Here is a 22,097-nt window from a genome sequence, read left to right as displayed (position 1 = left end):
CTCACTTTATTTCATTAATTTGATCTTCAGTCACTGATACCCTTTCACTTGATCGAATTGGCTATTGAAGCTTGTGCATGCATCACAAAGTTCTCATGCCATGGTTTTCAGCTCCATCAGGTCATTTAAGCTCTTCTCTTCATTGTTTATTCTAGTTAGCCATTCATCTAACCTTTTTTTCAAGTTTTTAGCTTCCTTGCGTTGGGTTTGAACATGCTCCTTTAGCTCAGAGAACCAACCTTCTGAAGCCTACTTCTGTCAACTCATCAAAGTCATTCTCCATCTAGCTTTGTTCCATTGCTGGCGAGGAGCTGCAATCCTTTGGAGGAGAAGAGGCGCTCTGGTTTTTAGAATTTTCAGCCTTGCTGCTCTGGTTTCTCCCCATCTTTGTGGTTTTATCTACCTTTGATCTTTGATGTTGGTGACCTACAGATGGGGTTTTGGTGTAGATGTCCTTTTTGTTGATGTTGGTGCTATTCCTTTCTGTTTGTTAGTTTTCCTCCTACTGATCAGGTCCCTCAACTGCAGGTCTGTTGGAGTTTGCTGGAGGTCCACTCCAGACCATGTTTGCCTGGGTATTACCAGTGGAGGCTGCAGAACAGCAAATATTGCTGCCTGATCCTTCCTCTGGAAGCTTCGTCCCAGACGGGCACCCGCCTGTGTGAGGTGTCTGTTGGTTCCTACTGGGAGGTGTCTCCCAGTTAGGCTACATGGGAGTCAGGGACCCACTTGAGGAGGCAGTCTGTCCATTCTCAGAGCTCAAATGCCATGCTGGGAGAACCACTGCTGTCTTCAGAGCTGTCAGACAAGGACCCTTAAGTCTGCAGAAGCTGTCTGCTGCCTTTTGTTCAGCTATGCCCTGCCCTCAGAGGAGGAGTCTATAGAGGCAGCAGGCCTTGCTGAGCTGCGGGGGGGCTCTGCCCAGTTCGAGCTCCCTGGCCGCTCTGTTTACCTACTCAAGCCTCAGCAATGGTGGATGCCCCTCCCCCAGCCAGGCTGCCGCCTCACAGTTCGTTCTCAGACTGCTGCACTAGCAGTGAGCAAGGCTCTGTGGGCATGGGACCCACCGAGCCAGGCACAGGAGAGAATCTCCTTGTCTGCTGGTTGCTGAGACCTTGGAAAAAGCGCAGAAGTGTCTTTTGGGCAGAAGTGTCCTGTTTTTCCAGGTACAGTCTGTCACAGCTTCCCTTGGCTAGGAAAGGTAAATCCCCCGACCCCTTGAGCTTCCCAGGTGAGGTGACGCCCCACTCTGCTTCAGCTCACCCTCCGTGGGTGGCACCCACTGTCCAACCGTCCCAATGAGATGAACTAGGTATCTCGGTTGGAAATGCAGAAATCACCCGTCTTCTGCGTCGATCATGCTGGGAGCTGCAGACCAGAGCTGTTCCTGTTCGTCCATCTTTGAACGGATCCACGTCATTCCTTTTTAATGGCTGAACATGATTCCATACATACATATGCATGTACCACATTTTGTTCATTAATCTGTTGATGGGCATTTGTTTTTTTCCTACCTTTTGTCTATTGTGAATAGTCCTACTATGAGCATTTGTGTACTAGTATTTGTTTGAATACCTGTTTTCAGTTCTTTTGGGTGTATACCTAGGAATGGAATTGATGGATCATGTCATAATTCTATGGTTGTCTTCTTGGGGAATTGCCAAATTGTTTTCCACAGGAGCTGGATCATTTTACGTTTCCACCAGCAATAGATGAGAGTTCTAATTTCTCCACATCTTTGCCAACATTGATTTTTCATCTTTTTGATTTTAGCCATCCTGGTGAATGTGAAGTGTTACTTCATTGAGGTTTTGACTTGCATTTCTCTTATAGTAAGTGATGATGAACATCTTGTCATGTGCTTGTTTGGCCATTTACATATTCTCTTTGGAGAAACGTCTATTCAAGTCTTTTTCCCATTTTAAATTGCATTATCTTTTTGTTGAGTTGTAAGAATTCTTTGTAAGGATGTATAATACTAGACCGTTACGGGATATATGACTTGCAAGTATTTTATTCCATTCTCTGGGTTTTTTCTCTTTCTGGATAGTGTTCTTTGATGTACAAAAGTTCTTCATTTTGATGAAGTCTGTTTTTTCTTTTGTTGCTGATAATTTTGTTGTCATATCTAAGAATCCGTCACCACATCCAAGGTCATAAAGATTTACTCTTGTGTTTTCTTCTGAGTTTTGTAGTTTTAGCTCTTACATTTAGGTTGTTGATACATTTTAAGTTAATTTTTATAAATTGTATGAGGTAGGGACCAAACTCCATTCTGGGACAAGTAAATATTTACTTGTCCCAGCACCATTTGATGAAGAGATTGTACTGTCCTCGTTGAATGGTCTTGGTGCTCTTGTTGAAAGTCCTTATTTTAATTCCTCTTTTACTTCACCCTCTACTTCCAGAGGCCTCTGGCGCCTCCAGTTTCTGATTCTTTTGGTGATCTTGTATATTGGGTTGGCCAGCTTTCTCCAATGCCAGCTTACAATTCAGTTTTGTCTGGTCTACTCATATTTACAATATTTTCTAGATAGTCTATTATTTCACTTCTTCTTCTTTGACCCAGGTGCTTGTTTGTCTTTCTTTTCCAGTTGTTACATTTCCCCGTATGTGTTTTTGTTTGGATTGTTTCTAATTTTATTGCATTACAGTAAAAAACACCTAAATTATCTTGTCCAGAGGGCCTTTCCTCACTCCCTTTACCTGCAGGCTGGCTGTTGAACTCCTGCTCTTCTGTTAATCTCTCACACCAGTGTGTTATGTGGAAATGATTTGTTTTCTTCTCTGTCCTTCCCACCACACTGTGAAGTCCTCTGGAGCTGGGGCCACATTTTGCTTTATCTTGCTATACCCAGCAGTGCAGTATAGTTCTTAATATGCAGCAAGAGCCCAGGTAATGTTTGTTCAACTGAAAGTTTCTCAAAATCCTGTTCCCACCCCAGTTGCTTAGGGTTAACACTAAGCTTCTATTTATAAGTGAATTTGGTGAATCCAAAGGTTATTGTATTCTAGCCAGAGACTGCCTTATTGAGTGTGCATTAGCCTCTATCCTAAGGCCTTAACAGATGTTTTGTTCAATACATAATGAGGCTACTGCTTTCCCCACATTACCAGTGAGGAAGCTGAGACTTGGAGATGAAGTAACCACTCCCAGCTCACACAGCTGGCAGTAAATGCGTCCACAGTTTGAACACAGAGCTTGATTTCTGTGCAGTTGACAATGTGGCATCCCCTCATCTCGTCAGGAGTCCACATCAATTCTAGGAGAACAGGTCTTCCCACCCTTACCTCTGCCAAGAACCTGGGAAACGAGTTTATTGTCTCAACTTCAGATATCTATTATTTTTATTTTCTCATACCAGAGTTTAAAATGGTTAGGAAGTAAGATCTACTCCTGTTCCTTTTGTGATTTCTTTATGGTGTTTAAGCTTAAAAAGTTTTCTTCCCTCTAGTGGCTTGAAAAAGATTCAGCTTTTTTCTTATTTCTAGTTTTTATGTGTTGTTCTTTTAAACTCCATCTGGACTTTATATTGGCATTAACTATGTACTTGTCATTTTAAATTGTTATAATGTTGAGGTATCTTAATAGGTTCAGTGAGTCTTAGATTGCTGAGTATTGAGGTTATTGCCAGCATTCTGCTATAAATACTTTTGTGTAAGCCATTTGTATTTTATTCTCTTTCTGGTGGTGTTATTATTTATGGTGGTGGTAGGAGGGGTTTCTTCTCTTTTCCAGCTGGGGTGTCATTTCCCTAGGCTGTACTTCCAAAGGATTAAAGGAATGAACAGGTAGTCAGGCATTTATTGGGGTTGTGCTGGGTGCTGAGTTGCTGGGTACTTTGATTGACAGGGAGCTCTGCTTTGGAGCATTTGGGAGGATCAGTACTGTGCCTGTCAAATATATATTTTTGTTAACTTTAATGTGGATTGATCCAGTCTAGTAGACTGTATTCCAAGTTGGAAGATTCTCCTGATGGCTCTGAGTCTAGTAGGTGTAGTGTGTAATTTACCTTTTATTTCTTATAAGTCTGGCTCTTTAATCAGGGAGAAGAAACTGCTATTTAATATTGAAGAACATTCCACATATTCTCATCTTTATTTTTTAAAAATTTGTTTGATTACTGGTTGCATGACCTCACTAAATTTTCTTGGTGAATCATCTTAGCACACATGCCCTTCTAAAACTATCTAACATTCACTGAAGTGCAGTTTTAATTTTCAGTTTTTAAGATAGGTAAGGCTAGTTTAAAGGAAATAATAATGGATGCTAAAGAAATTCTCTAACGGCTAGATGAGTAATCTAAGTAGGATGTTTCTTTTTTTGATTGCAGTTTAATTTACATAATGACATTTTTAAAAAAAATTTTCTCTGTTGGGTAAATTTCTTCATAATGAGTGAATAAAAATAATTTTGAAGAGATAAAATGAGTTGTTTTTATTCTATTTCAGGAATTCATTTAAACAACAACCTAAACCACTTGAAATTTGGCTTGGATTATCATAGACTGTCTTCTCCTACACAAACTGCAGCAAAGCAAGGGAAAATGGATTCGCCCACCTCAAGAGCAGGCAGCGACAAGATTGTCCTGTTGGTGTGTAACCGAGCCTGCACTGGGCAACAAGGGAAAAGGTGAGAACCAGATTATTTTCCAGTAAGTACCTAGACTGTAAAAGTTCAGTATTTTCAAACATTTTAAAAAGCATGGGCAAAAAGTTCTTACTTTTCGTAGTTAATTTTTGATTCTGATATTTAGAAAGAATACATGTACAAGTTGACCTGATTTGGGGGGTTGGTTGGGGGAGAGTAAAATTAGGAATCTGGGTTTTTTTTGTTGTTGTTGTTGTTGTTTGTTTGTTTGTTTGTTTTTTGATATGGAGTCTCGCTCTGTTGCCCAGGCTGGAGTGTAGTTGCGCAATCTCGGTTCACTGCAACCTCTGCCTCCCAGGTTCAAGCGATTCTCTTGCCTTGGCCTTCTGAATAGCTGGGATTATAGGCGCCAGCCACCACACCCAGCAGATTTTTTATATTTTTAGTAGAAATGAGGTTTCACCATGTTGGTCAGGCTGGTCTCAAACTCCTGACCTCAGACGATCCGCCCGCCTTGGCCTCCCAAAGTGCTGGGATTATAGGCGTGAGCCACTGCATCTGTCCAGGAATCTAGTTTTTAAACTCCCATTTCATATGTATATTTTCAGTTCAGGCTCCTCTTGGGGCTGTAGACCCATTTCCAGCTACTTTCCTGATAGCTTTTTAATTTTTATTTTTTTAATTCTTAACATGTCTACTTGGATGGTGCCATGTCCCTCAGTCTTCTGTCCCAAATTGAACTTATGTCTTATGTCCCAGGCGTCACCGCTCCACCACCAGTGTCAGGGATTGGTGGAGAGGGAGTATAAAATCCCAGGGTTGCTAAGAGAGGGCCCAGACCGAAGAAGGTTTGGTGGAAAGCAGAACCTTGGTCTCCATGTAACTGCTCCTAAGCCTCAGGCTCCCTTGCCCTGCACGTCCTGTTGCTTCCCTGATTGACCTTCTCCGTGACCTGTAGCTAAACCTTCCACCAGCGCTTGAGAACTTAATTTGAACCGGATCCTTTCCCAGACCCCTTTCTCCTCCTCCTCCTCCTCCTCTTCCACCTCCAGGTGCCCAACAGCCCCCTTCTCCTCCTTTCCCTTCCCTTCCCTCTCCTCCCCTCCCCCTCCCCTCCGCCTCCCCGTCCCAGTCCCCTTCCCTCCCCCAGCCCTAAGCCACCCCCGCCTCTGTCCTGGCCGCCTCAGGGCGCCCTGAGAGGACCAGGACATGTCGGTGTGGTGGCTGCTCTTTTGGCTCCTCCTGCTGGGATTTATCAGCCATCACCCCACCTATGTGAGTAGACGCTGGACCTGCGGGGTTTCTTCCTTGTTAGCGGGCTGTGTCACGCGGCATGAAATTACACAGCTCAGGCCTGTAATCCCAGCACTTTAGGGGGCCGAGGTGGGCAGATCACTTGAGTCCAGGAGTTGAAGACTAGCCAGGGCATCATAGCGAAACCCCATCTCTACAAAAAATTCCAAAAAAGATTAGTCGGGCCTGGTGGTGCATACCTGTTATTCCAGTTAACGGAGAGGCTGAGGTGGGAGGATCCCTTGGGCCTAAGAGCTGGAAGTTGCAGTTAGCCGAGATGGCCCCGCTGCACTCTTGTCTCAGAAAAACGAAATGGACCAAAACAAAGTGAAATATCATTTGATTTGTGTCATCTGGTTTGACGACTTTGTTTTTTTTAGACAGAGTCTCACTCTGTTGCCCAGGCTGGAGTGCAGCGGCAAGATCTCGGCTCACGGCAACCTCCGCTTCTGGGGTTCAAGCAATTGTCCTGCCTCAGCCTCCTGAGTAGCTGGGATTACAAGCGCAGACCACCACGCCTGGCTAATTTTTGTATTTTTAGTATAGACTGGGTTTCACCATGTTCGCCAGGATAGTCTCCATCTCTCGACCTCGTGATCCGCCTGCCTCAGCCTCCCAAAGTGCTGGGATTACAGGCGTGAGCCGCCGCGCCCGGCCAAAACATACAACCTTAAGTGTAAGTTTACTAACTTTGGAAAGTACGTACACCAGCATAACCCAACCCCCATTCAAGATCTACATTATTTTAATTTTATTATTTTTATTTTTATTTTATTATTATTATTTTTTTGAGACAGAGTTTCTCCCTTGTTGCCCAGGCTGGAGTACAATGGCACAATATCCCTTGTTGCCCATTGGAGTACAGTGGTACAATATCAGCTCACCGCAACCTCTGCTTCCCAGGTTCGAGCAATTCTCCTGCCTCAGCCTCCCGAGTGGCTGGGATTACAGCCGTGTGCCAGCACACCCAGTTAATTTTGTATTTTTAGTAGCGATAGGGTTTCTCCGTGTTTGACCTTGAGGAACCCTGGGAGCTCAGGAAGGAAGGAGTGCCCAGAAGCAGGGACAGGGAGCTGGTTGGGGAGGACCAGAAATCAGGTTTGTGAAGGTTCCAGAGAGGACCTGTTCTTGGGAGGAGGGTGGGGGGCTGAGATGGGGGAGGGGGCATTGGAATGGCGGGGCGCTCGTCCAATGGCGGGGCGCTCGTGGGATGTCCATTGTGAGGCCGCACCACCGGCGTCAGGGATTGGTGGAGAGGGAGTATAAAATCCCAGGGTTGCTAAGAGAGGGCCCAGACCGAAGAAGGTTTGGTGGAAAGCGGAACCTTGGTCTCCATCTAACTGCTCCTAAGCCTCACGCTCCCTTGCCCTGCGCGTCCTGTTGCTTCCCTGATTGACCTTCTCCGTGACCTGTAGCTAAACCTTCCACCAGCGCTTGAGAACTTAATTTGAACCGGATCCTTTCCCAGACCCCTTTTTCCTCCTCCTCCTCCTCCTCCTCTTCCACCTCCAGGTGCCCAACAGCCCCCTTCTCCTCCTTTCCCTTCCCTTCCCTCCCCTCCCCTCCCCTCCCCTCCCCCTTCCCTCCACCTCCCCATCCCCGTCCCTGTCACCTTCCCTCCCCCCGCCCTAAGCCACCCCCGCCTCTGTCCTGGCCGCCTCAGGGCTCCCTGAGAGGACCAGGACATGCCGGTGTGGTGGCTGCTCTTTTGGCTCCTCCTGCTGGGATTTATCAGCCATCACCCCACCTATGTGAGTAGACGCTGGACCCGCGGGGTTTCTTCCTTGTTAGCGGGCTGTGTCACGCGGCATGAAATTACACAGCTCAGGCCTGTAATCCCAGCACTTTAGGGGGCCGAGGTGGGCAGATCACTTGAGTCCAGGAGTTGAAGACTAGCCAGGGCATCATAGCGAAACCCCATCTCTACAAAAAATTCCAAAAAAGATTAGTCGGGCCTGGTGGTGCATACCTGTTATTCCAGTTAACGGAGAGGCTGAGGTGGGAGGATCCCTTGGGCCTAAGAGCTGGAAGTTGCAGTTAGCCGAGATGGCCCCGCTGCACTCTTGTCTCAGAAAAACGAAATGGACCAAAACAAAGTGAAATATCATTTGATTTGTGTCATCTGGTTTGACGACTTTGTTTTTATTTTTATTTTTTAAGACAGAGTCTCACTCTGTCACCCAGGCTGGAGTGCAGTGGCAAGATCTCGGCTCACTGCAACCTCCGCTTCTGGGGTTCAAGCAGTTGTCCTGCCTCAGCCTCCTGAGTAGCTGGGATTACAAGCGCAGACCACCACGCCTGGCTAATTTTTGTATTTTTAGTATAGACGGGGTTTCACCATGTTCGCCAGGATAGTCTCCATCTCTCGACCTCGTGATCCGCCTGCCTCAGCCTCCCAAAGTGCTGGGATTACAGGCGTGAGCCACCGTGCGCGGCCAAAATATATAACCTTAAGTGTAAGTTTACTAACTTTGGAAAGTTACGTACACTAGCATAACCCAACCCCCGTTCAAGATCTACATTATTTTATTTTTATTATTTTTATTTTTATTTTATTATTATCATTTTTTTGAGACAGAGTTTCTCCCTTGTTGCCCAGGCTGGAGTGCAATGGCACAATATCCCTTGTTGCCCATTGGAGTGCAGTGGTACAATATCAGCTCACCGCAACCTCTGCTTCCCAGGTTCGAGCAATTCTCCTGCCTCAGCCTCCCGAGTGGCTGGGATTACAGCCGTGTGCCACCACGCCCAGCTAATTTTGTATTTTTAGTAGAGATAGGGTTTCTCCTTGTTGGTCAGGCTGGTTTTGAACTCCCGACCTCAGTTGATCCACCCGCCTCGGCCTCCCAAAGCGTTGGGATTACAAGCGGAAACCATCGTGCCCAGCCAAGATCTAACTGTTATGTCACCCCAGAAAGTGAAGTCTCACTCTTCCCGGCCAGTCTCTTTCTTATCATGGGTTAGCTTGCTTATTCTGGAATTTCGCGTATACAGATGCATGCCATGCCATAGGTACTCTTTTGTGTCTGCCTTATTCTGCTGAACATCATGTTTCTGAATCATTACCACTGTTGTATGGTTCTCTAACTCCGTGATTTGCATTTCAGACTCAGCATATGCTGAGTTCAACCTGTTGAAGGGCTATCTCTGTTTAATTCACCATCTTGAAAGAAACATTTAAAATTGAGATGTTTTCAAAAATATATAGTTAAATCCTGAGGAATCGATGTAGAAATGCTATCACAAGCTGTCTGAACTTACTCAGGGGAAGTCTTCGTCTTCACTCACATAAGAGTCTAATGGAATGAATATGAACAATCTTAGAGAAATCCCACACTCTTCATGCCATTTCCGTGATCTCCACCTTGGTCTTTTTTTTTTTTTTTTTTTGTTGGAGACGGAGTCTCACTCTGTCACCCAGGCTGAGTGCAGTGGTGCAATCTCGGCTCACTGCAACCTCTGCCTCCCTGGTTCAAGTGATTCGTCTGCCTCAGCCTCCCGAGTAGCTGGAACTATAGGCGCGTGCCACCGGGCCCTGCTAATTTTTTGTATTTTTAGTAGAGATGGGGTTTCACCATGTTAGCTAGGATGGTCTCAATCTCCTGATCTTGTGATCCACACACCTCGGCTTCCCAAATTGCTGGGATTACAAGCATGAGCCACCGCGCCCGGCCCACCTTGTTAATTTTTAAGCACTAAAATTTGATACTTATTTGTGAATGAAGTAATCCCTTCATTGTATTTTTTTTTTTTTTTTTTTTTTTTTTTACTTATGCTGAGCTTTAAATGACAAAGATTCACATAATCCAAGCGAGAAGTATTATTTAGAGGGATTCTTTTATCATGTGATATATAATAAATGCATCCAATGTTACATGTCAATTTGAAAAACAAGTAAATAACTTTAAAGAAAAGATAACTACTGGCCAGGCGCAGTGGCTCACACCTGTATTCCCAGCACTTTGGGAGGCCGAGGCAAGTAGATCATGAGGTCAGGAGTTGGAGACCAGCCTGGCCAACATGGTGAAACCCTGTCTCTACTAAAAATACAAAAATTAGCCGACCACAGTGGCAGGCACCTGTAATCCCAGTTACTCAGTAGGCTGAGGCAGGAGAATCGCTTGAACCCGGGAGGCGGAGGTTGCAGTGACCTGAGATCATGCCACTGCAATCTAGCCTGGGTAACAGAGCAAGACTTTGTCTCAAAACAGAAAAGAAAAGATAAGATAATTACTTTATACTTAGCTTGTCTTACCCATGAGTGATGGGCTGCATGTGGCCCAGGACAGTTTTGAATGCAGTTCAACACAAATTTGTAAACTTTCTTAAAACATTATGAGATTCTGGCCAGGTGCAGTGGCTCTTGCCTCTAATCCCAGCACTTTGGGAGGCTGAGGCGGGCAGATTACCTGAGGTCAGGAGTTTGAGACCACCCTGGCCAACATGGCAAAACCCCATCTCCACAAAAAATACAAAAATTTGCTGAGTGCACTGTCAGGCACCTGTACTCCCAGCTACTCAGGAGGCTGAGGCAGGAGAATCACTTGAACCTGAGAGGCAGAGGTTGCAATGAGCCGAGAGCACGCCACTGCACTCCAGCCTGGGTGACAGAGTGACACCCCACCTCAAAAACAACAGACAAAAACAAAAGCAAAAAAATGGCCAGGCACGGTGGCTCACGCCTGTAATCCCAGCACTTTGGGAGGCCGAGGCAGGCAGATCGCCTGTCAGGAGTTCGAGACCAGCCTGGCCAACATGGTGAAACCTCATCTCTACTAAAAATACAAAAATTAGTCGGGCATGGTGGCAGAGACCTGTAATCTCAGCTACTCGGGAGGCTGAGGGAGGAGAATGGCTTGAGCCCAGGAGCTGGAGGTTGCAGTGAGCCGAGATTGCACCACTGCACTCCAGCCTGGACGACTGAGCAGAGCGGAACACTGTCTCCAAAAAAAAAAAAAAAAAGAGCTTTTTTTAGATCATCAGCTATTGTTAGTGTTAGTGTATGTTATGTGTGGCTCAAGACAACTTTGCTTCTTTTAATATAGCCAGGGAAGCCAAAAGATTGGATATCCCTGCTTTATACCAAGAAAGATGACACCCCACATTTGCAATGCCTAAAAACACTACCAGCCATCTGAAAAACATGAGACTTCTAACTTCTGTTCTTTTTTGTAGCAGTGGAATCCCACGGTGATATCTGAGGGATGTGGTTACCTTTTGGAGGAGGTTGACGGTTTCTAAGGATGATTCTTTCTGAGTGAAATATTGTCAGTGTCATTGACCTTTTCATTATTTCAACTATTATTATTCCAGGTTATCAATTCTCTGCCTGATGGTTTTCATCCTGGGACTGACTTTTGTGGAATTCCTTGGATAGTTATCATTATTGTGTTTCTGGGAATTTCTACACTTGCCATTTTCCTCTGGAAAACTAGCCTTTGTGTGAGTATACTAACTTTCTGTAGAGGTATACTTGTAATCACAAATAAGAAGAAATTATTTAAAACAATTCACGTTTCTGGACTTCATTATGAATATGTGGTTTTACCCAAAAAATCAGGGAAATGATTTATTAGCATAAGAATTATGAAAATATCTGCCATTTATATTATGAAAATTAAATAGGTTGGTGTTTGTTTAATAAAATGTCAACAGAGCTTTTGGTCAAAAATAACTTTTTTTAACCTTAGTGTTATTTATCAGAAATGGAATATGAGGTTTCATCACTTAAATAGGAAATTCTTTCTAAACTCTTCTGCTTTATAGTTCTAGCATATGGGTGGAAGGAAAGCTTCCAGTCTCCTCTCTGAAGATTCACTGCAGAAATGAGCTGACAACAGACAGCTTAACAGGAGAAGAAAAACATAGAACAGGCATAAACATGGGAACCAGCTGAAAAATGAGACTGCTAGAAGGGCCGGATGGTTGATGCTTAAAGAGCACCCTCTTCTGAGGGGAGAGGGAGATAGATGGAGATGTAGGCCATTTAGAGGGGCAGCAAATGATTTTTAGGGGAAATGGAAGAGCTCAAGGAACAAACAATTGGCCTGAGACAAAGTTCCTCTGAGGTCATAGGGATGAGGTGACAAACTGCCAGAAGATGAAGGGCAGAACTGCACTGCGTCTCATGATGCAGAGAAAGCCCCAGAGAATCTCTTAGAACTGCCCTCCAGAGAATCAATGAAAAGTGTGTCTGGGCAGGGTAATTTTGAATGACATCATTCAAAGTGCATGTTCCCAGTTGCAACTGGAGAGAGATCAGTATGTCAAAAGTCTGTACTTGGTAAGAATTTGGCTGCTAAGTTGTGCCATAATTTGTCTTTTGAGCCTTTTTTCCATTGGGTAAGTTGAGCTCTACATTTTCTCTTGCCATTCATGGCAGTAAAAATGTGGTTGTCTGGGGGCTGAACCTCCTTCTGAACAATGATCCAAGATAAAAGTACTAATACCACAATGCTTTTTTATATTCAAGGGAAGAGGAAGTATGTTTCAGTTTTACCACCTAGATAATTACACGTCATTTGGCACTGCCTTTCAAGATATGTAGAAAACAGAAAATATATGAGTTATGAAGATATCGAGGCACATTTAACATTCTCTATGCCACTTAGTCCTGAAGAGAGAATTTTCGGTATAAATTGGAGGAAGTTTTTTTTTTCTTTTTTTTTCCCCAGCCCCGAGACGAGTCTCCCTGTGTTGCCCAGGCTGGAGTATAATGGTGTGATCTTGGCTCACTGCAACCTCCACCTCCTGGCTTCAAGCGATTCCCCTGCCTCAGCCTCTCAAGTAGCTGGGATTACAGGTGCCCACCACCATGCCCAGCTAATTTTTGTATTTTTAGTAGAGTCGGGGTTTTACCATGTTGGCCAGGCTAGTCTCAAAACCCGACCTCAAATGATCCGCCCGCCTCAGCCTCCCAAAGTGCTGGGATTACAAGCGTGAGCCACCACGTGAGCCGGGGGAAGTTTTTAAATTTACCACTTTTTAAAAATTCCATTTAGGAAAGTTCAGTTGAGCTGTTGGACTTGGACAACTTCACACCTTCTCATCTTTGTCCTTATCATCTAGTCATCTATACCACTACCTCCTAAGCAGGGACATCATGGGTGCCATGAAGCATTCATGCATGATGGCATTTCCTTGCTTCTCATTTCTTCATGTGTTTGACATTCCTCCTAGCTCCAAACTGGGCCAGCTACCTTTCCTATGAAATCTAGCGTAGCTGTGGGATAGGTGTGGTTGCTCTTTCATCTTTTTAGATTACCCATGCTTCTCTCGAAATCCTAGTACATGTTTTGTTTTTTATCCTATGTGCAGAAATCAGAAAAGAACAAATTCTGCAAAGAATTTGAAAGATATTATTTCAGGCCAGGTGTGGTGGCTCATGCCTGTAATCCCAGCACTTTGGGAGGCTGAGGCAGGTGGATCACTTGAGGTCAGGAGTTCAAGACCAGATGGGCCAACATGGTGCAACCCCATCTCTACTAAAAAGACAAAAATTAGCCAGGCATGGTAGCGGGCACCCGTAATCCCAGCTACTTGGGAGGCTGAGGCACAAGAATTGCTTGAATCTGGGAGGTGGAGGTTGCCGTGAGCCAAGGTAGCGCCACTGCACTTCAGCATGGGTGAGAGTGACACTCCATCCCAAAAAAAAAAAAAAAAAAAGTTATTTCAATAACTACCTCAGGAGATTCATAGGTATCTGACCCACATCTGAGATGGGATTTGCATTGCATTTTAGCTATGATGAGAACAAATATTTAATATCTTAGAAGATTAAAAGCATACTGTGATAATATGGAAATCTTGGTGGGAATTCAGTCGTTAGTGAGAATGTTTTGCGTTAGGTTCAAACCAGCCTCAATGAAGCTGATGTGAGGGAAGGGAAAGTGGACTCTGAGTAGAGCAGGGATAGAAGGAAGATGCTCCAGTGCAGATCAGGAAGGAGCAGGGGGTGAAATGTTACAAATTCTAGAACTCGGAGAGCTGAAGGTAATTACTTCCTTTTCAAGTTGTGAAACATGTTAACCTGTGGTAAAATACTTATAACATGATAATTACCATCTAACCGTGTTGAAGTGTGCAGTTCAGTTGTGTGAAGTATATTCATGTCTTCTTTTTTTTTTTTTTTTTTTGAGACGGAGTCTCACTCTGTCACCAGGCTGGAGTGCAGTGGTGTGATCTCAGCTCACTGCAACCTCTGCCTCCTGGATTCAAACAGTTCTCCTGCCTCAGCCTCCCGAGTAGCTGGGACTACAGGCGTGCGCCACCATGCTCAGCTAATTTTTGCATTTTTAATAGAGACGGGGTTTCATCATGTTGGCCAGGATGGTCTCCATCTCTTGACCTTGTGATTCACCTGCCTCGGCCTCCCAAAGTGCTGGGATTACAGGCGTGAGCTACCGCATCTGGCCTATTGTTTTTTTTTTTTTTTTTTTGAGACAGAGTTTCAATGTTGTTGCCCAGGTTGGAGTGCAATGGCACAATCTCAGCTCACTACAACATTTTCCTCCTGGGTTCAAGTGATTCTCCTGCCTCAGCCTCCCGACTAGTTAGGATTACAGGCAGGCACCACCTCCCGGTGATCTCGGCTCACTGCAACTTCCGCCACCCGGCTTCAAATGGTTCTTTGCCTCAGCCTCCCGAGTAGCTTGGATTACAGACGCCCGCAGCCATGCCCGGCTAATTTTTGTATTTTTAGTAGAGACGGGGTTTCACCATCTTGGCCAGGCTGGTCTTGAACTCCTGACCCCGTGATCCACCCGCCTCGGCCTCCCAAAGTGCTGGGATTATAGACATGAGCCAGCGTGCCCAGCCGTCGTTCTTAAATTATTATTTCGTAGGTGTCTTTCCTCAAGACTGTCTTAAAGTCACAAAATGTACATGATGGATCCAAGGATGTACAGCGGAAAGCCTGGAGGTCCAATAGCCGTAGCCGGGAAGGTATGGCTCTGTTGGAGTCCCCATAGTGTGGAAATGAGTTTGCCCTGGAAAGGGAAAGAACAGCTTCTTGCCCTCAGGTTTCTCACCTTCTCCTCTCCTCACCCTCACCAAGGGCCGAGGTCCATTTGTATGCACACAAAGAAAAGGGTTTCTTCCTTTCCAGGAATTAAATTTGGCCTGGAAGACCTCTTTACTTCATGGAGACATATGGAAGCCAAAGTTCGAGCTGAAGTCCGTAAGGTGACAAGGAAGGTCAACAGTCATTACAAAATCAATGGACAGAGGAAGACTGCCGAGGAAGAGTAAGATGTGCCTTGACACAAATACTGTTGTTATGAACCATGTGCCAATCAAAGTAGACAACTGTAAAGTCCTTGAGAATATTTTCTACAATATTTGTGGCAAATTCAGTGGGTTCAAAATTGAGTTTGTCCTTTCTGCTTGATTAGTTTAATCCGCATAGTTCGTTTCCTTTCCTACATTCTTGTTTGTAATTTTTTCGAGGGAAGAGGAGGTGCTAGTACTGACATTGGTTTTCCTTTCTCTCTTTTTTTTTTTTCCTGAGATGGAGCTTTGCTCTTGTTGCCCAGGCTGTAGTGCAATGGCAGAATCTCGACTCACTGCCTTTTGGGTTCAAGCAATTCTCCTGCCTCAGCCTCCCAAGTAGCTGGGATTACAGGTGCCCACCACCATGCCCAGCTAATTTTTGTATTTTTACTAGAGATGGGGTTTCGCCATGTTGTCCAGGCTGGTCTCGAACTTCTGACCTCAGGTGATCCACCCGCCTCAGCCTCCCAAAGTGCTGGATTAGAGGTGTGAGCCACCATACCCAGCCTTTTTTTTTTTTTTTTTTAATTTTGAGATAGAGTCTCACTCTGTCGCCCAGGCTGGAGTGCTATGGCGCAGTATTGGCTCACTGCAACCTCTGCCTCCCAGGTTGAAGCAATTCTGCCTCAGACTCCCGAGTGGCTTGGATTACAGGTGTGTGCCACCACAGTCAGCCAATTTTTTTTTTTTTTTTTTTTTTTTGAGACAGAGTCTCACTCTGTCACCCAGGCTAGAGTGCAGTGGTGTGATCTTGGCTCACTGCAACCTCCGCCTCCCAGGTTCAGGCGATTCTTATCCCTCAGCCTCTTGAGTAGCTGGGACTACAGGCATATGCCACCATGCCCGGATAATTTTTGTAGTTTTAGTAGAGGCGGTGTTTCACCATATTGGCCAGGCTGGTCTAGAACTCCTGACATCATGATCTGCACACCTTGGCCTCCCAATGTGCTGGGATTACAGGCGTGAGCCACTGTGCCCAGCCCAATTTTTGTATTTTTAGTAAAGACCGGGGTTCACCATGTTGGCCAGGCTAGTCTTGAACTCCTGACCTCAGGTGATCCGCCTGCATCTGCCTCCCAGCGTGAGCCACTGCTCCCAGCCTGGATTGTTGAATTCAATGCTTGGCTCACCTCCAGATTCATTTTCACAGTCTTTCATGTTTTGGTCATATTACATTGTATTTTGCTGCCATATGACTGATCTTTTTTTGTTAAATGTGAGATACTTGTTAAAAAATATTTAGCAATGAATTGAGGCCTAGTAGCATGTTATCTTGCTGCAGAAGAGATGGGAGTCTACTTCTGGGGGATGGTCAGGGGTCTTCCATACAGGCTGCAATTGAGGTCATCAGTGCAGGCTCAGTCCCTACAAAGGCCAGGGTATTTCCTATCCACTTCTGTTCTGATGTGTGACTCTTCTGGGTCTCAACCAGAGCCAGTGGACTTCAGTACGGGTCGCTTTCATTGGCAGACCCTCAATCCACTTGTTTTTCATCTAATCGCATGCATGTTTGCAAAAGCTGCTCTGCTTCTTTGCATCTCAGTAGTCCCTTCTGGAATTCAGCAATGAAACTCCGGGAAATGGGTTCCAAATGCAAGGCTAACTTTCGTCCTGGGTTTCCTTCTCCATCTTGACCTCATGTCTGTTTACTGCCATGTTAGCAATTTGATGTATTCAGTCATGGGTTTTATATTCTGTTTGGTGTCCCCCATCGTTCTCATCGGAGATCAGAAGCTTCAGATGCACTTATGTCAACTCAAGATTAGAATGCTTCCTTAGCTTCCCTCCAGAGTCAGGTTTTGTGTTTGTAGTTCCCAAGTGCACAGCAGGAGTAGTGAGGTCCTCACTGGCTTCTCATTTGCATTAATCTGTGAGCTCATTTAGCGTGGGGACAGGACCCTGCTCCCATTGCATTCTCAGCACCTCACCACACACTCCTTGTTTGAGGCCACTCCAGACAGCGTGTGCTGAAGGATGCCCTGTGGTCAGAAACAAGTTCATTAACTTTCTCTTTGAAGTGTTTTTGTCCCTGTTTCCTAGCGTTCTGGGAATTTTACACATCCTTCTTATAAAACCAAGTATCAGGTGAGGTCCTTAGGATCAGGAGCATGAATCAAGTGGTGTGAGGGCAACACAGCAAACTTACCTTTTTAGGCCATTTCCTTTTTCTGCCCTCACTCTCTGTGAACTGAACCTTGTTAAAGTCAGTCAACACCAGGGTGGATGGTTTGCAGTTGTCATCTATTTTCAGGACATAACACCCTGACTTAGGAGCCATTCCGGTCATTTCTAATTCAATAGATGCGCCCAGCATTGAGATTGCCTTTTCTCTCAACCAGGATCTTTAAAGTCGATGACAAGAGTTCCAGTCCTGAATCATGGCAAAGTGCAGTAGTGAACTGCAGGGTTAATGACACCATATTCTGGAAGGATCTCTCTATGGCTGATGGTCTCAGTTCCGGCATCAGCCTCTGACTGAGAATCAGGTCTCCCACAGGAGGAGGCAGATGAGGAGCAATCCTCTGCTTCCGATGGAGTTAGTTGTGATGAGTTGGTGAGGTCTGGTTTTTCACACTGAACTAAAATGAGCTTTCGCTGTGTCAAGCACAAGACTGACCCCAGAGACACACATAGTGCACCTCATAGAAGCTTTTAATAGTCTTTATATTTACTAAAGAATAGGACTAACTACAGAACTATGAAGATGAGCTGGAAATGACAGGTGACTTGCCAGCAGGCCAGAGTGTGATATTTCTTTGTCCCTCAATGGGAGGTGTCAATTCTCCCTTTGGTTGTGAGAATCAGTTGGTTCATTTATGGGAAGGTTGCAGGGGGGATCTTTGAATCACAGCCTTCAGATGTCAGAAGGGCAGAGGGAATCCCACACGGGCTGGTGGATCATGTGTGTGCATTTCCCTCCCTTCTAATCTCAGGAAACAAAACATGAAAGAATGTGAGCAAGCAGAAAATGAGAGGCAGCTATCAGAGGCAGAGGAGAATGGGAAATTGGATATGAAAGAAATACACACCCAACTGTGAGTTCAGAAACTGAACCCCACCCTCTTAGGAAACCCCCATTGGAATGTTGTTTTTAACTTTTGTACAATGTTTAGACCCAGTAAATGCAGAAATAGAAACAAATGGTCAGAAGACATATCCAGAGAGAGAGAGAGAGAGTTGACAAAACAGAAAACAAAGTACCTTAAGATTTACCAGTGACCAAAAGATGTGAAGTAGCAAAACGTCTCCTGACTCCATTGCCAGCTAGACTGTGTGGAAACTCGGTTACCAGCTATTCTAGGGGTGGAGTGAGTTGTTGTCATCCTTAGGAAAGTGTGTTATTGTAGGATCAACCACATCCTTCAGAAGGACTATGGCTATTTATAAGCCCAGCTGTTTCTGCCCTGTGAAACATGGCAAGGATATTAATACAAAGAGAATAGAGCTTTATGATAAAAGATGCTCAATGAAGGATGAATCAGAGATATACTGAGAATGGGGAAGGAAATTGTCAACTCAGAAATCGGCAGGCAGTAAGCAAAAGAGGAGGAATCAATACAGCAACAGTTTGGATCGGAGTGTACTGTTTTTGTTTTTGTTTTTGTTATTTTTTCTGAGATGGAGTCTCGCTCTGTCACCCAGCCTGGAGTGCAATGACGTGATCTTGGCTCACTGTAACCTCCGCCTCCCAGGTTCAAGTGATTCCCCTGCCTCAGCCTCCCGAGTAGCTGGGATTACACGCCCGGCTAGTTCTTTGTATTTTTAGTAGAGATGGGGTTTCACCGTATTAGCCACGATGTTCTCAATCTCCTGACCTTGTGATCCACCCGCCTCAGCCTCCCAGAGTGCTGGGATTACAGGCGTCAGCCACCGCGACCGGCTCAGACTGTACTCTTACAGCCATCTGAAATACGTTTTCTAGGTATAGATAGATTGTGTAAGGGTACAGTTGTGAGGATAACAGAAACATGGCAGATTATTTAAAGTCATCCTGAAAGTGGTGCTTTAGCTGATGAAAGTGATTGTAATCCATAGGAAACCGTTTCAATGCACGCAAGAGTTGCAGCGGCGGGCAGAGGACTACTACAGATGCAAAGTAAGGAGCTTCCTCCCCGCAGTTGCAGGATAGTTCAGTGCTGATGCAGATGATGCCATGGCCCTTAGACTCTCTCAACATTCAATTTCTCATGTGTTGGCTTTTTCAGATCGCCCCTTCTGCAAGAAGGCCTCTTGCCAACTCAGGAAGTTTGTTTGTTTTCCTTGCTTTTGGACATAGTCTGCCAGGTCAGGACATGGATGTATTTTTCTCCCCACACCTCTGTGCTCAAGGCTTGCAAAGGTGGATGGCAGAGAGGAAGGCTGCCTACAAGTGGCACAGGTAGGTCATTGTGATGGACATTTTAAAGGATGTTTTTGTTTTGAGATAAAGCTTTGAGCATCTAGTAAAGAACTTGGTGTTTTAATTCTTCAAGTCAATTCTTTCTATGTCTTCTAGGTGTGAAATGAGGCAAAAGCAGAGAGTGCCAGAGAGACACATGAGTCAGGAGCCAGTCCAGGGACGACCGGGCCTAGAGAACCCTTTCTGGAGGGGTAGGAGCTTGCTGTGAAGGCAGCCGCTTAATTGATGCTGCACAATCCACACACCTTGCTTCTCCTTTTGGGGATGAGGGCTCGGGTGGGGTGATTGTTATGTTTCCTGGAAACAATTCCAAGCACTTATAAAGAGAACAGTTGTCTCGCTGGGTGGCAGGACCCTATTTTTCTCAGGTGCTCGAGCTGAATGGCTCTTGGCTAGTCCCCTGTGAATGGTGGAGCTCAGGCCGCTCCACTGACTGTGGACGTTGCCCCACCCTAATGTCTTGGTTACTTTTAACTGAGGAGATGAGCCTAGAAGGCAGATGGGCCAGCTCGCCTTTCCACCTTGACTCAGTGTGAAGGATTTATTTTTCTTTCACTTGAGAAAACAACAATAGCACTTTAGAATGGGAGCCACATGTGCTGATGAGAGCACAGATTTTCTGGCCGTGTCTTCATGGATCAGTATTGTAGCTTGAGATCTCCTTTAAGAAAAGAAGCATTTATTTACACTTTTTGGAACTTCCTTCATTCTTTTTAAGTTGTCTATTGTCAACTATATAACTCCATTAGTAAGTTAAATTTCTATGTAATCCTACTCCTCTAACATTTGAAGTGTAACCCCAATACTTTCCAGTTAATTTCTGTAGCTCTTACCTTTTCTCATGACTGTTCATCTCTTTATGTCCATTTCTGTTCATAAGTATTGATAATACCTAGCCAGGTATGAAAGTTAGATTAACTATGAATCCACAGAATTTTAAATGTCCCTATGGCTTGAAGAAGAGGAGCAGTGCTGTTCCTGTCCAGGGTTTATTGATATTCTTCCAACCATGGCTGTTCCTATTTTAATTTTGAGTCTGTGCTCACATGATGAGTGATTTCCTCTGATATGTACTGATTTAGAGCTCATTTCCAGCTGGTTAGAGCCCGACCTGTTCACAGCCTGTTGAGAGTTAAGAATACCCCTGGACCAGGGCTCTGTGGTGTCTTCCTCAAGGATGAGGGTCCAGAGGGCTCCAGAGTCCTCTGAGGCATGTCGTCAATAAACCCTGTGCCTCTGGTAAGGGACCTGTGTGGCAGAGAGTGAGATGGCAGCGGAGGGTGTGGAGGGTTTCTTATTCTGCACAGAACATGCAAGCCAGATTTAGCCCCATTCCCTTCTCTGGCCCTTAGCAGATTCAGGACCTCATTGGGTTCCCATGAGGAACAGCAGCGGCGTCCCAGCTGAAAACACAGAGAAGACAAAGGTAAATGCTGGGGACGTTTTCACTCTTCCTATATCAGGACGCTTTGGTCTTTTCCGACAATGCCCTCTCCTGGCCTGGCCTCTGCTCTGTGGGTTCTGTGGTGCCTTTTCTGTCTCGACTTCTTGAGAAGCAAAATCTTCTCCATGAGCTTTCAGGCTTCTCCATTCCCAGCTGATCATCGTTGGTGGCACCTCCAGAATCCATAAAAGCTCAGGGACCGAGGGCTGAAGGGCTTTTACTGTTCTGTTTCCAGAAATAACACGAGGAGGCACCACTGACCTCCAGTACTGTAGGTCTCATGGCGCGGTGAACTCTGACTGATCCACCTTACCCAAGATGTTGTGGGGTCTCATTTCTGAAATATGTGGGATTTTCTTTTGCTGTGATTTTGTTTGCATTCTGCTATAATGTAGGTGATTAACGTTTGAAATATCTGCTGTATTCCGAGAAGTGAAAATAGTGAAAACGCATTAATCTAACATTATTTTGTGCTTTGTGCAATTTTGAATGCTCTTTGACAAGGCCAATTCCATAGTTCATCACAGTCCCATCCCTGTTGGTAACCGTGTTGTGCAAAAACACCTTCATACCCACCCAGTGGGGCCCCTGATCTAATATTCTAAGTGTCAGAGGTTCCATATTTGTAATAGCAAATAGGCCCTGACTGTAAATTAGTGAAGAGTGAATGTAACTTATTACCTACAGGGACAATTCCAAATGAAGGCCTTAAATGATGCTCAGCTAAGCTGATTCTTGTGTGGCCTCTGTACCTTCAAAAGCTGCCGAGTCCTATGATTACACATGATGGGACTTGTACACTTGAAGTGAAACACAGTTTTAAAACTTGCTTTCTTTAGAATTCCCACCTCATTTTTCCATGGGGTATTCTTTATGTCGTAGTGCACTTACAATTTGGTATTACCTGGGAGTGAAAAGAAATATTACAGCCATGTCTAACTGACTTCTTGAGATAAGATTGTTCTGTCAGAAATCCCTCTCCCAGTTCCCCTGAAGCTCTTCAGGAATCCACATCTCTCCAGAGCTCTTTGTTCTCATGGGTGGCACCTCCAGAGTGAAGAAGATCCTTTGTCCAGAAGGGAAACAGAGGGGAAATGAGA

The 22,097-nt window shown here is 45.0% G+C and overlaps 2 protein-coding genes across 16 annotated transcripts in view; one reads left to right on the top strand and one right to left on the bottom strand.

Moving 5' to 3' along the window:
• LOC129050924 (ubiquitin carboxyl-terminal hydrolase 31-like) overlaps positions 1–22,097 on the bottom strand; it is a 363,751-nt gene that overhangs the window by 159,998 nt on the left and 181,656 nt on the right. The gene's annotated exons all lie outside the window — the stretch shown is intronic.
• Positions 1–22,097, top strand: part of LOC100452602 (ubiquitin carboxyl-terminal hydrolase 31) — a 58,402-nt gene that overhangs the window by 32,627 nt on the left and 3,678 nt on the right. For 2 of the 9 annotated variants that reach the window (XR_010137825.1, XR_010137824.1), the window contains 3 exons: positions 4,453–4,633; positions 11,198–11,326; positions 11,651–13,579. Coding sequence is in view for 7 of the 9 variants with exons in the window: in XM_054534766.2 (XP_054390741.1) it covers positions 15,035–15,129; positions 18,088–18,189; positions 19,190–19,250; positions 19,360–19,532; positions 19,650–19,744; positions 20,906–20,979 (600 nt within the window). In the remaining 2 variants the exon portion in view is untranslated. Of the gene's footprint in view, positions 1–4,452; positions 4,634–11,197; positions 11,327–11,650; positions 13,580–14,727; positions 14,905–14,990; positions 15,130–18,087; positions 18,190–19,189; positions 19,251–19,359; positions 19,533–19,649; positions 19,745–20,905; positions 20,980–22,097 lie in introns of those variants that run through there. The other 7 variants (XM_054534768.2, XM_054534766.2, XM_063717633.1 and 4 more) reach the window with 7 other exon arrangements.

This window comes from Pongo abelii, chromosome 18 (assembly GCF_028885655.2).
Source record: "Pongo abelii isolate AG06213 chromosome 18, NHGRI_mPonAbe1-v2.0_pri, whole genome shotgun sequence".
In the NCBI taxonomy this organism is placed as follows: Eukaryota; Metazoa; Chordata; class Mammalia; order Primates; family Hominidae; genus Pongo; species Pongo abelii.
The sequence above is the reverse complement of the archived record's forward strand: the minus strand, read 5'-3'. Positions and strand labels throughout refer to the sequence as shown.